This window comes from Sceloporus undulatus, unplaced genomic scaffold (assembly GCF_019175285.1).
Source record: "Sceloporus undulatus isolate JIND9_A2432 ecotype Alabama unplaced genomic scaffold, SceUnd_v1.1 scaffold_16, whole genome shotgun sequence".
NCBI classification, from domain to species: Eukaryota; Metazoa; Chordata; class Lepidosauria; order Squamata; family Phrynosomatidae; genus Sceloporus; species Sceloporus undulatus.
In genome coordinates, this window is record NW_024802938.1 from 2,580,152 (window position 1) to 2,599,183 (window position 19,032).

Consider the following 19,032-nt stretch of genomic DNA (forward strand, 5'->3'; position numbering starts at 1 on the left):
TCTTTTACTCATTTTAAAGTTGTCTTACCACAACCTCAATTTTTTCCTCATAATACAATTTTTTCCTGCAGAATGTTGGAGTCTAACATGGAAACTGTCAGGTTGGGAAAGGCTGTCTTAAACGATGGGGTCACATCTTACAACCTATTACATTTTCTCACGGATCTGTATCTTTATTCTTTTCTTTGTACTCCCTCCCACCGTTGCCAGGTTGTACACTTCACTTAAACAACATGCACACTTCACTTAACCTTGTTTGCTGAAAGGTTAATAAAGTGCAATGTTAAAGGCAAGTAAGGAATGGTATACAGTGGATCATTGTCCTTGGTTTCAGCTAGAGTAGGGCTTCTTAAGCTTTTGGATGCCAAGGTTTTTTTCTCAGTGTGCCAGGGGCTGGCACTATATTTTTGCCCATTGCCTATACTGTATCTATTTCTTTCAGTCCTGGAAACTTTACAGCCAATGGCGTAAGGACTAACACTGGTCCATGGATCACCATTTTGCGTACCAATGAACTAGAGACCATTAATACACTGTCAGTGTAGCAATAAATAGTTGGATACTAAGATTGGTCAATGAATGAAGGGTGAACCCTTAATCAAATGTTTTCAGTGCGTCTGAGCATGTGCACAAGTGAATCACTGCACACTCTCTGCCTCCCCACTCCTAATCAAGAAATGTGATCAGTGATATAGCACTTATTTTGCATACAGGAGACAGGCATCCCAACTTCTGTCCTTGGCATCTGCAGTTAAAAAGAGCAGTATCTAACAAGCTCACTATTCTCTTTAATTTTTGTTTAGATCTCCTTTGTTTAAATCTCCTAACCTGGTAGTGAAAGGCTGATCAAATAAAATGATGTTTACACTCATAAATGTTGTCTGTCAGTGTTTTACATAACATACAAAATGTTTGAAGCAAAGGTTGAGGAAAGAATGAAAGTGCCTAGGTACTGATACTCACGATCCTCAAAACAAACATGTACTCTGGCACCTTGGCCTTGATGTCCCTCTGCAACCCTCTGAATAAGAAAAATGGGCTTAATAGCATCCAATAGCAGGGGATGGGTAGAAAGCAGGAGCAAACAGAGGGGGAAATTGGGCTTATGTGAGGAAAACTTTTTTTTCTTAATTTACAGATGCCTAATAATAACAGCAATAATAACTTACAAGGAAAGACAAAAAATGTTCATTTCAACTAAAGCCCTGCCTTGCCCAAAACTAACAGTGTTGTTGTGTCTTCAAGTTATTTTCAACTTATGGCAACTCTAAGGCAAACCTATCACAGGAAAGATTCTTCTTGGCAAGATTCTTCAGAGGGGAGTTGCCATTGCCATCCTCTGAGGCTGAGAGAGTGTGACTTCCCCAGAGTCACCCAGTGGGTTTCATGGCTGAGCAGGGATTTGAATGCTGTACGCCAGAGTCCTAGTCCAATGCTCAATCAACTGCAACAGGCTGACTCTCATAGCATTGCCCTATGACTTTGGAGATCAGGATTTGATTCCCCACTCAACCATAGAAACCCACAGGGAGAAATGTAAGATCAGAAGCAGAAAAAATAAGGTTTTAAAAATTCTGTCTTGACTGCACCACTAATAGTCACCTATATTTAGCTCTGCTGACATGCCCTGCCTTGACTAGACTGTTAAAATATTTAATTCTATCTCCTGTTTGTATATATTTATGTGGGGTTCCTATACAGTTTGCTTATAAATCCAACATGCTTTCTGCTAACATGAAGTCATGCCTTCTGACAACAGTGGCTAGAAAGCCATCCTTCTCCCCAAAATGTCTTGGTTTTGGATCTCCCCCCTCCCCTTCATGGTGTCTTGAACTTTCTGTGTATAATTAAAACTCCTTGCATAATACTGAGACATGAGGATGCCAAATACTTTCTCCTTTCAAACTACAAAGATGATATAGACCTATTTTTTTTATTAACCTTTCATTGAAAGCATCTTTCAATACAAATGCTTGTACTGATAATTACTAGGTAGGAATTACATGATATGCAACAGGTCAGTAGCCCTAAAATTTCTCATAGCTCACAGGTTGAACAGTGGATACTTTTGTCCCCTCCCCAGCATATCATGCACTTTGTGTGGTCTGCTATATAACCTTCCTGCAGCTGTTGATTTCAGGATCTTGAGTGTCAGTATTTTTTTTTAAATCTATACAACAGTTCTTGGGTTACAAACTGCCCTTGTCCTTGATTAAATGAAATGGGCTTCTTTTTTCTCACTGGTGAACCTGATCTTTCATAGAACAGCCTAGATATCTTCCAAGCACAAATGACTGTTTTCTTTCTACTTAAAGTTCTACATGAGTCATGTAAAGAAGATTAAAGTCAGTTACACCTGCAAAGTGTTAGTAAGCACCTGTCAAGTAGCCTATCAGTTGTGTTTCTAAACTGATGCTAATGTAATAGAACCTTACCTCTGCCTTCTAACTCCATTGGGAAAGGAGAGATCAGCTAAATTAAAATATATCAGTTCAGAGAAGCACAAGTCAAGGTTCTGTTGTGAGCATATATATAGAGAGGGGGTGGATTTATGCTCAAATGTGTATCCCAACAATAGTTTCAAAACACTCATGTAGGAAAGTGTTCTACTTTTCAAATCTAAATCACAGTAAATGAATGACACCATTCGGTTCCTTTATTGAGGTAGTGAATATATGCAGGTGGTCTGTCTTGCATGGATTAATTGAAACTGAACCTTTTATGATGTTAAAGGACAAAGGTCAGGATCAGTTCAGATGTTACTTATTCTGCTTGAGCTTATCCTTCCTGTTCCTGAGTTCACATTCACATGATGTAATACGTGAGGCTGCGGGTTAAAATAATGGCTGTGATGATTTCTGTGATATTCTAGAAGTTGGCAGTGACCCCATTTCCATCAGTTTGGTTTGTGGGATGTGCTTGCTCACCTAAGCACACACTGGAGAACTATCTAAATGAGTCTTAAATGCTGACAGGTTGAACATTTCTTTTTCAGAGAAATTGCCAGGTTACTGTCACAAAGGCATGAGTCTGTTTCTGTTTTCTATCTATATAACATGAACATTATAAAGAAATGCTTTTTCTGAGAGGCCAAGATGAGGACGGCCTGGGGACTTTCTTTGGAGGTTCTTTGGGAAGTGCTTTGACAAATTATGGGGAAAATAAATTTGAATAATGTGTGAATGAATATTATTTCTGAAGTAAATCCAGCCTTTACCTTTGGAATCACCTTTGCACTATGTAGAATTGCAGATATTCTGCCTGAGGGAAACCTAATGTTTTCTACAGCGATTTTTGAGAATTTGTATCTCATGGTACCAGGAAACCTGACAGTATACACAGCATGATTTTGCAAGGTAAACTGCTTCAAATGAAAGAGGATTGTATTATATGTTCCTGTGTATACCAGTCTGGTTTGTTTATGAAAGGCTTTTTTAAAAAGCTGGGAAGAAGGAGTCCATCTAAGTCTAGAGGTGCTACACTTTCATTTTATGCTTTTTGTGTGAGTGTAACATTTGAACAGAATTATTATTATCAGTATATGCCATATACTGATAAGAAATACTTTTGAATGACTGTTGATCATTAGTTAACGAAACTGCACAGTTGACACACATGTGGGAAGGAACCTAACAGTTGTAGATGTAACCTCAGCCCTCCAAAATAATAAACAATGTCAGCTAGAAACAGCCTAATAAGAACTAAAGATAGTGAGTAGCTGACTTTGGGGACAAAGACCCCCAAAAACCCTGTGAGAAAGGGAGTGGGATAGGATATTCTGGGTAAAAGACAGTTGGATCAGTGGAGCCTTGAATAACATCCTTGGCTCTCCCAAGTCTGAGGGGGCTTCTGTCAAAATGTTCTCTCTTCCAGCCCCACTATTGGGACTTCCCACTCTGGTTGTCTCTTATCAGCACAATGCTCTTTTTTCTGCCTCTGCTCTATTGGTAAGGCCACAAATCTGTTAAAGTATCTTTGAAAGTTGCTGAGAAACTTGCTCTAATCTGCTATAACCCTTGTATGGGCAAGACTTCAGGTTTGTGAGGTCTTCTCTCTCTCTCTCTCTGTCTCTCTCCCTCCCTCCCTCCCTCTCTCTCTCTGTCTGTCTCTCTCCCTCCCTCTCTCTCTCTCTCTCTCTCTCTCTCTATGTTTGTGTATGGTTTCCCCCCCTCATTAGACCTGTAAAGGCCCAGTAGAGAAATTTAATAAGTTAGATGGTTTGAAGATGGTGGGGTCAGTTAACTGCTGTGTCCCATATGTAATACACTGTATATACAAATACCAATTTATATTTTGGTTATCTTTCATGGTTTCAATTATTCATTGAGCTTTAAAAAACTATTTAAAGTGACCTTTGAATAACTTACAAATAGCTTATAGGATTGTTTATGTTCAATTTTTTTCCTGCCATTAACTTGCTTATTGGTGCCCTGTATATTACTATTGTTCTATAGGCAGGGCCTAAAAAGCAGTTTATATGACTCTCAGATAAACAGATCCGAAATCTCATTACAAAATTAATAAAAGTGGCCAATAGACCTGTGCAAAGATGTGGTGAAAAGCAACCAATTAGTATGCATATTTGATGAATGAGGAGCAGTGAGGCTAAGGACATTAGTACATGAGCCCTATTCTCATTGATATTTTGTGCTTGTCAATAAAAATGAAATTATACCTGTTTGTATAATAGCCATTATTGCATGTCTTCACAATTGCATGACTGGGGCTGTCGCCACCACTGTGCTCTCTTCCTGACTTCCCTTCAACCCCTCCTCCCTACTCTGTGCCCCACCTAGCCTGACTTTTGAATTTTTATTTTTATTAATCTGAATTTTTAAATGGAATTCCAGAGCTCTGCTAATGTGATGGAAGTTTAAAAAACAAACAAAAACAAGAAACAGGACAAAAAAGTGAATCAGCTTGCTTGGGAGTAGTGAGGGGGGGAATAGAGGGAGAGGAGGAGATCCTGACACCATGCGACTGCCAATATCACAACTGCCCTGCAGTGATGTTTTGCATCTTTGGACTAGCATGAGTGTGAGCTCATTGATGGGTTTCCCCCATCAGTACAAAAGGATGCCCCAGCCACACATGGAGAACACTGCAACTGTAGGTCGGAGGTGTCATAATGTGATAAATATCTCCAAAGTGCCATGAAAACACCATGATAGTGTCACCATAAATTGGAAATGACTTGAAGGCACACACAAACAATAAAGTCCACAGAAAATTATTAATATAGTAAGAAGCTGAAATCTACTGAGCCTTTATTTCTCAAGGCTCATCCCAAATCTTGTCTAACAAGGTACACATTTTCATTATCTGTAATTAGTTACTTTTTGTAAAAAGGGTGTAAACATTTTACATTTAACAAATGACATAAGGAGTGGATATGATGTTGCTTTTTTATGTAATGAGTAAGTTTTTGTGTTACTTTTTTCATTACTTTTTAAGAGGTTATTTTAAGGTATTTTTAGAATCATTTCAAGAGGAATTGAAAAGTTCTGTTCTTTATGCTATTCTCCTATCCCAATCCCAACAACTAAAAGAAAGCAGAGAGTAAAGTAATGTGCTATTTAAATATTTTACAGTGGTTACAGTAACAAAATGATTTTGGCCTTTGTAACAAGTTACACAACAAAGTACATTTCAAAAGTAACTTCTGAAAGACTGCATTGGCTACAGTATTTCTACTGCAATTATGATACCATACCATAATTCAGGGTGGCAGTGTGTAGAAGAAACTATAGTTCGAGGACTTCTTTTGTCTGAAATATAGATTATTGTTAAGTACCAGTATCTTAATACTGATGGGATAACTCTTGTCACTTTGTTAAGAAGTGATTTTTGCCATAAATTAATTTTTTAAAAAGCAATAATAGCCCTTTCAGGTCTTCCTTTCTCCCACCCACTCTGGTCTCATTTTTAAGCTAAAAAGTTAGGTGTGGGAAAGTTCAATGGAAATATTTTGTTGGGGTGCCAAAAATAACTTCTTTACCCAGTCCGTGGAACACCCAGGTGTTTCACGTTTATTAGCAAACTCAGTGTGTGCTGAATGAGGAAAAATCATGGCCAAGTATTCCATTTCGAAGTTTTGGAAACTGCTGAAAAGTAAAGAGGCTAGAGCATTTGAATTACGTTTCCATGTGTAATATGGAAAGCAAGGTCAAAAAAATTGCAACAACTAAACATTGGGGAGTATTGAAAATAAGCAGAAAAGACCATCTTAATTTGCTGATATTTGAAGTTTATATATAAAATGTATGGATTCATCTAAAATGCAAAACAAATACATTTTAGACAAATCCTTACATTGAATATTTTAATACTACCTATTCATTTGCTGAATATGAATATTATAGGATAGCCCTCACGTGCCATCATTGCCAGCCTACTGACTAGGTTTGATAGGAGCTATAGTCTAACAAAAAATGCACCAAGATGGAGAAAGTTGTTATAGATCACAAAGCAGCATTAGTGGTTAACATTGTAGTTCCTATGTGCGTTCAGGTTGTTTCCAACTCATGGCAGGGGTTTCTTGACAAGATTTGTTCAGCAGGCTTTGCCTTTACCTTTGAGGCTGGGCGAGTGTGACTGGCCCAAGGTTACCTCGTCAGTTTCCATGGCCAAGCCCTGGTCTCCAGAATCACAATCCAGTGCTCAGACCACTACACCACACTGGCTAGCAGTGGCTAACATGCCTTATCTGCATTACTTTTCTGATCTGTAATCAGCATCTAGTCTGCACACTTTTTCTAGGAGCCAGGTTTGTAGGCTAGGAAGAGACCCCATGTTCAGATAAAGGTATCTTACTACTGAGGCATCACTTAATAAAAGCGGTGATGGTATGGATATATCGTAACTAAGTCTCACTACACATAAAGCTGAAGTGAACTGACCCTGGGATGGATGAGTGCTGGGTGAGTGGATGAGTGATCAGAGAGGCTCATTCTATTTTCTTTGTGTCTCTATATAAACATAATATAATGCCTGTGGTTTTCTTTTGCCTTGACATTGCAGTTACTGTATATCCATTCATTGTATAACAGTTTGATTAATGCACTTGAGATTTTTATTATTACACCAGAATGCTAATAGGCACGCACATCCATGAAGGTAGATCTGATTGATAGTGGCATCATGTTATTAAGGCTTCAATCTTATGCACATGTACCTAGAAGAAAGACCCCCTGAACTCAGCAGCATTTAGTTCTCTATAGACTTGCACAGAATTCTGATATTAAAATGTAATTACAAGACAACAAACACAATCTACATGTGGGTTCTCTATGATAAAACAGCTTTCTTTTTCCTGTTATTTTGTTGCATACAGATAGATATTAATGCTCAAATTTCCAAATTTTACCCGGTGTTTGTGATAAGTCACAAATAAGTACTATAGAGAGGGAGAGAGAGACATTATCTAATGTATTTGGAAAAGTGTGAAAGTGTGAGAACATTATTTTCTCTAATGAATTAGAGCTGAACTTTTAAAAACTGAAATTCAGCCAGATAAAGTCCAGATGCTAAATAGTTCTTTCACATGTTACCTTAGGATTTCATCCAACTTTTAAAAATTTCCATGGCAAGCTTTTGAAAGACCTCCATTAGCTCAGTACATCACTAATATATTTTAATTAAATCATAATTAAAATGAACTTAAAGTAATACCTAGCATAAAAATTAACAATATCGTGAATCTACAATATATCCTATTTCTAGAGCTTTCTTCTTAAATGTTGGATGTCTGAGAGGAATTCTGTGACCAGAGCATGATCACAAATTCTGACATTTTATCACTGTCTCAGTTTGAATCCAGAACTTGAGATCTGGTTTTATAAATGCTGTAAATGATAATGAACAGTAGCTGGTGGTTGGTATCCAGTTTTGATTCTGTAATTTTGCTGTGCACTAAATCTGTCACTCCTACCCAGAATAGGCTCATTGAAATGAATAGATTTGCCTTTCTCTAAGTTGGGTTAGTTTTAATTTAGCTGAAAATGAAAAATGAAAATTGATAACTGATAGGGAAAAAATGCAGATGCAAGCAAAAGATAACTTGAATGGGGCTTTTGCACGCAGCAGCGTGGTGGGGGCACAGTGGCATGCTCGCGCCATGGGCACGCACCCCATTCATTCGAATGGGACGTGCCACCCCTTGCACCCCATGTGCTCCCACGCAGCTCTACACGGGTTTGAGCATATGCTCAAATCTGTGTATAGTGCGGCCGCGGGCGCACTATATTTTCTTTTTGTCCATTTTCTTGATTGTCCAGCTCTTGCATACATGGTAAAGGAGAATACAATTGTTTGTATGATTCTGACTTGGTCCTTAGTTATATATCTGTGGTGGCATACCTGTGGCATGCATGCCAGAAATGGCACGTGAAGCCATTTTTGAGGGCACGTGGAGGGTGGGGAAGAGGACATCTGTGTGGCACAGTTTGGGCACTCCGCCGCATGGATGTCATCATCGCACGTCCCATCTGTATGAGGGCACACCAAGATGGCACCTGAGGTGTGCGGTAGGGTTGCTGAGCATGTAAATGCTCAGCCCCCGCGCATCCCTAGTTCGGGCCCAGGTCAGCGCAGAGTACCCGTCTGTCAAGCCCCTATGTCTTCTTCTGAATTCTTGACTTCAGTCCCCATTCTGATCTTTGGTTGATCCCAAGTATAGGAATTCTGTTACTATTTCTATTTCCTTATTGTCTAGATTGAAGTTGTGAAGATTCTCCGTGGTCATTATTTTTGCTTTCTTTATGTTCAGCAGTAAGACTGCCTTTGCACTTTCTTCCTTGGCCTTTCTCAGTAGTTGCTCTAAGTTTCCAATGTTTTCTGCTAACAGTATGGTGTCATCTGCATATCTTAGATTGTTGATGTTCCTTCCTCCCATTTTCACTCCTACTTCTTCTGTTTCCAAGCATTCTCTTTGTATAATATGTTCAAGTTGTAAAGATAGGATGAAAGGATGCATCCTTGTCTGACCCCTTTGCCAGTTGGGAACCTTTAGAGAAGGGCATTTGCCTTTCTCAGTCAGTGAGATCCTCTAGTACAGCAGACCCTTCATATTGATGGTCTAGTAACCCACAAATTTGACTGCCAAATTGAGCACCATAATATGGCGCTGTTTGTATTTTTTGCCATCTGTGTGAGTGGGGGAGGGGGATAAACCTCCATGAATCTGTACCTCCACAAACTACCAAGCCCAGGATTTCATAGGATGCAGCTATAGCAGATAAAAGTGGAAGCATAGCACTGTGATTGTGTAGTGTGAATGGCCCTCAGATGTTACATTACGAGCCTCTCCTTGCCTTTTCAAACTAGGGTGGTCAAGTAGCAAGGCTACAGCGGTTTGGTTAGGTCAACCTCTTTCTAGGCATTAGCAACAGAGAGACTCTCCCTGACATTAGTAAATGTCCTAAAATTGCTGCCCCCCAAAACTGGCAAGTACCAGACCAGAACCCATTTGCTCTATATAACTCTCAACTAGGAAAACACTATGTGCCAGTGTACACCTCCCTTCTTTGCTGATTGCCTTTTAGCTATCAATCATGATCACCATAATTAAACAGCATAATCCATGACATAATGCCCTTATGCTTTGTCACAGATCCTTCAGCCATTTCAAGCAGCTACAAGAAGTGCTACGTTTGGTTTTTTAATATGGAATTACATAGGCTTGTAGTTTGGCTTAGTTTTTTATTTCCTTATTACTAGAGCACATGCTCACCACTTTTCTTCTGCTTTCCACTTGCTATACTTAAAACAAACATTACACAACTGGATTCCCCGATTTGACTAGATTCTTATAGTACAGTGGTCCCTTGCCTTACACGGGGATCCATTCTGGACCCCCGTGTATTCCACCTATGCTTGAGCCCCATTGAAAATAATGGGGCTCGTGCTCGCCGCATGCACGCCATTCGGGAACTGGTGTGGGGCGTGAAAGGCGCCCACGTATGACGGAGGCACACTGTAGTCAAGGGTTAGGTTTCCCTCCAGGCAGCCTAGACTTTTGTGGTTATAGTGCAGCAAATTAATGGCAGAGAGGTAATGGGCAGAAGATGATTAGCAGGAAATTCGGAGTTTGGCTGGCAGACCTCCTATTTTCACGTAAATAAATTATAAGTTGCCAGAGTTCTCTTTGGCCCAGGCATAGGTTTGACAAAGAAAGCAAGTAATCATATGAAAAGAGTAACGAGATAGAGGATATAATGCTAGTGAGCTACCTGCCAACATTGCTGTTGAAACAGGGGTAATAATTCATTCATAATAAATTAATTTTGAGAGCAATTAATCTACTTGAAATATTGATAAAATTTTTAATGTTTTGGTTTGTAGGTCAACTAAGGTTTTAAAATAAATACATCTCTTTAAAAGCTCAATCTGCACAAGTTGTCACATTTTGTCTTGTTTTTAATCAGTGTTTCATCTTCATCATAATTTCGCAACCTATCCCTGTGATGTGAGACATGCTTTATGGATGGCTCCAGTCCTGAAAGCAGTCATGAGTCCAGTTAATGGTTTCAGTATTGTCAACCCTACACTCATTGCTCATCAAAATTCTTTGCAGTGTTCCAAGAATATTGGGGCACAAACCATCGGTCTCTAGGGCCTACTTTAAAAGTATATTCTAATTTACTGAAAAATTGATACAATTTTTGTGTACAGTACATATTTTATGAAGTTGTTGTATCAGTGGGTAGGATATCTTGTTGATCATGTACATAAGGTATTAAGTTGGAGTTGTAAGTCTTATTACATGACATTTTCCTGCAAGTATGAGGTGAAATGAGAAGACTAAACAATATATTAGAAGTACACTTTTTTCAAAGGAAACAGTTTGGATGAAAGGGCTTTCTCTGTGACATGTGCCCAATGGGATTTTTATTGTTGTTTTAATATTACCATTATTTATTTTGAAGATGCATGCTCCTACGTTTCAATCAAATGATGTCTGAGGTAGCTAACAACATACTACAACACACACACACATGCACCCCCACACAAAAGGATCCAGCAGTTTTTGTTCCTCTAGCTAGTGGTAGAGACAAGACTGGCTTTCCTTATGTGCCTGTAATTTTGAGGTAACTCTTTTTCTGCTAGGTCGATTGTCCCCGTTTAAAGCCAGAGTCATTTCAGCTGAATTCTTATTGAATCACATATCGGCTACATTTTCATCAGCCTGTGGGATCTTTTTCTTCTTTCTGTTCCGCCTTCTAGTTGTGTCCCTAGATTCTAAGATTGTTCACCCAAGCCCTCAGTAGTACACAGAGATCTGGATTCAGCTGTCAGCACATTCTCAGACCCTCACTTGAGAGGTTGTCCCAGGTTCTCAGGAGCTTGGAAGATTTCCAGCAAGCCTCTGTTGCAGAGAAAAGACCTTAGCATTCTGGGCAGGACTCCAAGTCTTGTCAGCACTAGTTCCTGCAGACTCCCTTAATAGTCTCAGCCTGCCTTGATGCAAAAGCAAGCACCAGGGTTCCTTGAAGATAAACACCTTCTTCACCAGTTAACTTGTTTTCTTAAGTCAACAAGGGCCTAGGAAGCTTTTGCATCTGCCTGTGGTTTCCATCATTTCCAGTTGACCCCAGTCAGCCTTCATCTTGTATCTGCTTTTAGGAGTTCAGCTATTAGTATCTTTCTTGTGATAACAGATTATCTGAATCTATCCAGTATGAAAGCATTATCCTAAAATGAGAATGTTGCCCTGGGTCAATGCTAGGGAATTCTGGGAACTGTAGTTTTGTGAGACATTTAACCCTCACTATCAGAGAGCTCTGGTGCTACAACAAACTACAATTCCCAGGATTCCCTAGCAATGAGCCAGGTCAGTTAAAGCAGTCTCAAACTGGATTGTTTCTACACTGTGTTTTGGACCTGAAAGTCTTATTTTGGACTGCATTTTCCACTGCAGTCCTGGGAAACCATGCTAGGCTCTCTTTCTGCCAGCAGGTATAGATTTTTGTTTTTTTCATTTAGATAGACTTTGTCATAGCCATTAGCTTATTGCTGGTTGCTGCAGAAAAGTTCCCCTTCCCCTTTTTAAATGGTGAGTGGTTCACTTTTTTCTTCCTCTCTTATGTTTTAAATGCTATTAAACTCTTTTTTAATTTAGTCCCATTTTAATAATAAATAATAATAAAATTTTTATTTGTATACCGCCCTTCCTATGATCAGGGCGGTGAACAGCAGGTAAAACAATACAATTCATCAACAGCAAAAAAATTACCATAGACATCAATACAATAAAACTGTTAAAACCAATGTTAAAAACCCCATCAGCCAGTTACCCCTACTGTCAGGGGGGGGGGGAGACTAGCTGGAGCTTGTGTCGGGGAATGCTAATCGAAACAGGAAGGTTTTCAACTCCTTCCTGAACTGGGCCAGGGAGGTGGCCGAGCGGAGCTCCATGGGCAGCGTGTTCCAGAGGGTCGGGGCACTGATGGAATATGCCCTCCTTGTTGTGGAGGCTAATCTAGCCCCTGGTACCCTCAGTAGTTGCTGCCCAGATGTTCTGAGGGTGCGGGGCGGAATGTATGGGGAGAGGCGGTCCTCAAGGTATCCTGGGCCCAAGCCATGTAGGGCTTTATAGGTTATAACCAACACCTTGTATTGCGCCCGGAAGCGAATAGGCAGCCAATGCAGATCTTTAAGTACAGGTGTAATGTGACTGGCCCTGGAGATACCAGTGACCAGTCTGTCTGCCATGTTCTGTACCATCTGTAGCTTCCGGGTGTGGTACAAGGGTTGCCCCATGTAGAGCGCGTTGCAGAAATCCAATCGAGAGGTTACCAGAGCATGTACTACCATTTCAAGGTCCCTCTGGGCCAGGTATGGGTGCAGCTGGCGAATAAGCCGAAGCTGATAACAGGCGTTCTTGACCGTCGCATTCACCTGAGCTGTAAGGTGAAGCGATTTTAGTGCGATACTTACTTTGGTGTTGTTTTTTAAAAATCTATTATGGTTTATTTTAGCTATACAGGTTGCATATCTCTTATCTGAAGTGCTTGGGACCAGAAGTGTTTTGGTTTCGGTTTCGGTCCTGTGATTTTGAAATACTTGCATAAACATAATGAGATATCTTGGAGATGGTACCCAAGTCTTAACACAAAGTTTATTCATGTTTCATATATACCTTACACATGTAGCCTCAATGTAATTTTATATACAACATTTTAAATAATTTTGTGCATGAAACAAAGTTTGTATACATTGAACCATCAGAAAGCAAATGTGCTACTATGTCAGCCACTCATGTGGACAGTTTTGAAGTATTTCAGGTTTCTGGATAAGGGATAATCAACCTGTACTCTGTATTAAGATATGTTGTAAGCCATGCATCCTGCACTGAGCAAAAATCTGGCTATAAATAAAATAAAAATCAATTAATTACCTACATTAACATTTTTAAACAGACTGAGCTTTGCTGTTAGGGGTTCAATCACCCTGTCAGACTCCCTCTTGCTTATTGTCATTAATGAGCAATTACAAGAGAAGGTCTGTTCTGAACTTTGTCATAATTGTGTTAACATACTAGAGATAGGAAGTATGCAAATTAATTAAGGACAAAGTGTTGCTTGCCTAGTACCCAAGTTTCATGTTTAGTACAGTAATGTGAACTTAAAGCACTGTTTGGACTGAAAGTTGCCAAAGTTGTTTAATCTTGGCACTTTCATTTATAACAAAGCGCAAATGTGCTTTTGGTTAGAAGTTTCAAAGTTGGGGCTTTTGTTCTCTGTCTCCACATAAATGTAATGCACATTTAGTCAGTGAACTAATGCTGTTATCTTCAGTTATTTTCACTTATGATATTATGATACAAATAGTACTTATCTTTCAGTTTGCTTTGATTTTCAATACTCCCACCCTTCTGCTTCCCTAGAGATGAAATCTTGGAAGGCACTAAGTATTCAGATTTTGAATAGATTTTTTTCCCTTGATGGTCAGCCAGTTCTTGGATGGTGTTGACTGTATCTGTGAAGTGCTCAGTATTCCCTATCACCAAGCAGATATTTTACTCTTTAACATAATGGGAAGAATTTGCTGTTTCTGCAAATGTATCTTGATAATGTTGTCATTTTAATATACCTCTGATTATTAAGGAGTAGTTATTCTGATATAGTGGCCATTCTGGCTGGAAGATTGTGAGATTGTAATCCAAAGTAAGTAATGTTTTCAAGCATAAGAGGACTATGCCCTGCTCTACACCTATGCAGGGTCCTTAGTCTAAATTCATTTGATAGACCCGCCTGGAGTAGATGCACTGAATTAATTAATTAATTCATGATATAGCAGCACTTATGTCCCTTTGCTCCAACTCCTCTAGTTGGGACTAGCCATTGGAGTTAGGCCTCCCTCACGCAGTTGAAATTCTCTGAAACCTCAACTAACACCACAGTTTTTTTTTTAAATAATCTGAATCTTTTAAAGATTTCAGATATTTACAAATCTGAACCTTTTTAGTTTTTGGAAGTCATTATATTTTTTAGAAATATGTGAAGCTATGCTATATTTAGAACACAAAACATTATTATCAATGGGAAACATGCAAGAAACTTCTCCTTTCCAGAGTCTTGCAAGGAAGTTTCTTCCAAGTCCTCCATGGGAATGCCATGTACAGTATTAAACTGAAGATCTTCCACATAAAAAGCTTAGGTGCTCTTCTGCTCTTTCCTTCCACTTTGCAACTCTTCTAGAGAAGGAATGTTAAGATTGCATACTTCTAATACTTAATATTCTTCTGACATCCAAACTAGATTTCCTACTAAACAGGATATGTTTACTAGTTTTTGTGACCCATCCACTGATTCTTTTAACTGAAACAATGCTCTCTCCTAGCTGGCTTTTCTTTCCTAGTCATTATTTCAGCATCTTTATATAAAATAGATTGCCCTTTCCTGTGAGAATTTTATTTAAATCTTTTACATAAAATGAAAATGGTCTTCCTTTATACTTATTTCAGCTTGAGTTTCTCTTTCTTGAATATGAGTGTCACATATTTACTTGAGGCATCAGTAGTGTCCTAGCAGTGTTAGTATTTCCCTAGTTCTCACAGAAAGGCCACATCTAATAATTTGATCCTACCAGATTGGGTTACAAACCAGAGAATTGTGACAGATTTGATCTTTAATTCTTAGGAAACTGTTGGGAGTTATAGAAGATCACATAGTAAATATCTTGTTTTATGATGATGTAGTGAAGAAATACATTTATTTCTTAGGTTAGATTTTTTAAAACTGATTGATTGAGATGCCATGGGAATATTCTCATAAAAATGTCTTAAAATGGATCTTCATGTACACATATACAGAGTGTAGTTTGGTTTGGAGAATCTCTTATGGCACATTTTGTGTATCGAAAACAGATGGGTTCAGAGCTAGTATCCATTACATACTTAGCTTTGATCCTTTCTAAAGCCTGGCCTTTATGACTGATGTACTGATGAATTTCAAGAAATAATTAGATTTTGTGAGGATGTCTGGAATCAGCAGTGTTGTTTGGGATTCTCTTTTAAACAGAAAAAATCTGCAAAATGTTGTTTACAGATACTGACAATGTCTGTTTGCTCATTTAATATCAGATGAATAAATCTACAGTGGAACCAAAGAACTTCTTAAATTTTGAAGTCGAAGGCTTTCATGGCCGGCATCCATAGTTTTTTGTGGGTCGTTTCGCCAGCATCTGTGGGTGGTGATGTTGGCGAAATGTCAGCAATAAAAACTCTTCTAGAACATGGCCATATAGCCCGAAACTTCTTAAATTGTTTAGCAACAATGGCTGCCTTAATCACCAAGCCACGTTCCTTAATGCAGTCTCTTGAAGCAATAAACACCAAGCCACATTATTTCTTACAATATCTTAAGCAGGAAAATCAACATTCTTGTATGGGTAGTTGCATGATGCAAGCTCTGGCAGTTATTTAAAGTTAAACTGAATCTCATAGTCCAGCCTTGATCAAGTGCCCATAGCTGCGGGAGGCACCCAGCTACCTTGTTCCTTTTTGTTCTTTTTATGTGCCACATGGCACCCTGAGATTTTTTATAACCTCTGCTAGGAAGGATCTCCAAGACTTGCACTTATTGTTAGCTGCCTTCAAGTGTACCCAACTCATAGTGACCCTGTGGAGGAAACATCTCCAAGACCCCCTGTACTCCACTGCTTTGCTTAGGACCTGCAGATTCAAGCTTGACTTCCATGACTTCCTTGACTGAGTCCAGCTGTTGGAAGTGCCTTCTGGTCTTTATCTCTTTGTACTACATTTCTTAGCATATTGTCTTTTATAATGAGTTATGCCTTCTCATGATGTGGTCAAAGTAGGACAGCCTCAGTTTTGTCATCTTGGCTTCTAGGGAGAGGTCAGGCTTGACCTATTCTAGGACTCATTTGTTTGTCCTCCTGGCTGTCAAGTATCCTCAGCACTCTTATTCAGCACTGCATTCCAAATGAGTTGATTTTCATCCTGTTCTCTTTCTTCACTGTCCAGCTCTCACAGCTGTACATGGTATTGGGGAATATAATGACTTGGACAATTCTAACTTTAGTGTTCAGTTGTATATCTTTACTCTTTAGGATCTTGTTTAGTTCTTTCATTGCTGCCTTTCCCATTCCTGGTTTTCTTCTGATGTCTTGACTGCAGTGTCTGTTCTGATAAAGGTTTGATTGTGGGTATGGAAAATCTATTTCGATTTCTTCATTATCTAGGTTGAATTTATGTAGATCCTTTGTAGTAATTATTTTTGTTTTCTTTATGTCCAGCAGTATGCTTGCCTTTGTGCTTTCTTCTTTAACTTTCCTTAGTAATTGTTCCAATTCATTGCTGTCTGGAAACCATGCCTTATGAGGAGAGACTTAGGGAGCTGGGTATATTTAGAGGTTAAGAGGTGATACGATAGCCCTGTTTAAGTATTTGAAGGGGTGTCATATTGAGGATGGTGCAAGCTTGTTTCCTGCAGCTCCAGAGATTAGAACCCATAGCACTGAATTCAAACTAGAGGAAAAGAGATTCCACCTCAACATTAGGAGGAATTTCCTGACAGTAAGAGCTGTTCAACAGTGCAACACACTCCCTCGGACAATGGTGGAATCTCCTTCTTTGGTGGCTTTTAAACAGAGGTTGGATGGTCATCTGTCAGGGCTGCATTGATTGTATATTCCTGCATGGCAGGGGGTTGGACTGGATGGCCCTTGTGGTCTCTTCCAACTCTATGATTTTATGTTTTCTGAAAGTAATATGGTGTTATCTGCACATCTTAGATAGTTGATGTTCCTTCTTCCTATCTTCACTCCTCCTTCTTCCATGTCTAAACCTGCTGTTTGTGTATTTCTGCATACAATTTGAAAAAATAGGGTGATATGATTCAGCCTTGTCTGACCCCTTTGCCCACTGGAAACCATTCTGTTATTTCATATTCCATTCTAACAGTAGCCATCCTAAATACAGATTCCTTGTCAGGACTATCAAATGTAGTAGCACTTCCATTTCTTTTAGAGCATTCCATAGCTTTTCATTATCTATACAGTCAAAGGCTTTGCTATAGCACATGCTGATTTTTCTTCTGGAATTCTCTGGTGTGCTCCATTAACCATTGTATATTTGCTATGTGGTCCCTAGTGCCGTTTCCTTTCCTGAACCCTGCTTGCTCCTCTAGGATTTCTCTCTCCATATATAATTGGAGTCTATGGTGCAGAATTTTGAGCATGATTTTGTTTGTGTGGGGAATTAATGCTATGGTTATATAGTTGCTGCAGTCTCCCCCCCCCCCCCATTTTTCAGATGGGGATGCATATTGATCTTTTCTAATTTGTTAGCCACTGTTTCATTTTTTATATCTGGTGGCATATTTTAGTTAATACTAGAGTTGATTCTATCTGTGTGGACTGTAGCAGTTCAATTAGGATATCATCTGTTCCTGATGATTTATTCTTCCCAGTTTCTCTTAGTTCAGCTTCTACTTGTTTTCTACAATTTGGGGTTCATCTTTATATAGTTCTTCATTCCATGTGTCATTCATTTTATCATCTCTTTTATACAGATTTTCTGTGTATTGCTTCCACCATCTACACACACACACACACACACACACACACACACACACACAATTTTTGTATCAGTTTAAATCATGTTGTCATCTGCCTTGGATCTCAAACTGAAAGAAAAGTGAGATAAAAATCAAGCAAGTAAATCCAGAGTTCTGGAATGCCTGGAAAAAGTGGGGTCATGTGGAGGGAAAACCTGAATACTGCAGTGAGTCGTGGAGGCATGTGCTGCACTACAGACAGGCCTGCACTCATATTCTTTTTTGCTACTACACATTCTCTGCCAGAGTTGAGCTTTCACCATTTAAGAGCAAGTGGCAGCCATTCGTTTTAATGGTGAAGAATGGCTATGAGTACTACTTTTATGATGTGGTCCAAATGCACTTTCTTTCTTTGGTTATCTGTAGCAACACCACTATTGACAATCAAATCTGCTGCTGTTTACATACTGTAGCTTTGTTTTTATATACATGACTAGTTTAAATTTTAAATTATTGTCTTACAGAGGACTCTTCATCACTCCACATGATCGAGGACATGTTGAAACTTTATTTAAATCATGGCCTGAAGCAGTCATCAAAGTAGGTAGCTGTTCATTTAAATGACAAAACTGACTTGGTATTATGCCTCTTTGTGATCAAACTGATGATATAGGCCACTACTGAACTGTATGATCAACAGAAGCATCTGGTGTAGATTATAGGATGAGGGTGGTATATTTGAATGTTCCCACATGGGGGGAAACTCCCTAAATACTCCCTACACACTAGTATTTGTGACAAAGGGCTAGTCTCACCATCATAATATGCAGAAATATTGTCTTTAAGTGTGCTAACATTTAAATATGTGGTCCTCCAGCCATAGCTTGGAAAAGTACAACCCAGCCAGATCTCCACCAGGTGACAAAGTCTTTGAATATCATAGCATTGTAGCTAAGAAGAAGACCAATTGTTTGCTTACAGATAGGGCAGCCATTTACAACTCAAAAGTATG

At 39.1% G+C, this 19,032-nt stretch overlaps 1 protein-coding gene across 3 annotated transcripts in view; it reads left to right on the top strand.

Moving 5' to 3' along the window:
• LOC121917378 (NADP-dependent malic enzyme-like) overlaps positions 1-19,032 on the top strand; it is a 165,998-nt gene that overhangs the window by 41,278 nt on the left and 105,688 nt on the right. For all 3 annotated transcript variants that reach the window (XM_042443309.1, XM_042443308.1, XM_042443310.1), the window contains one exon: positions 18,545-18,620. In XM_042443309.1, coding sequence (XP_042299243.1) covers positions 18,545-18,620 — 76 coding nt within the window. The remainder of the gene's footprint in view (positions 1-18,544; positions 18,621-19,032) is intronic.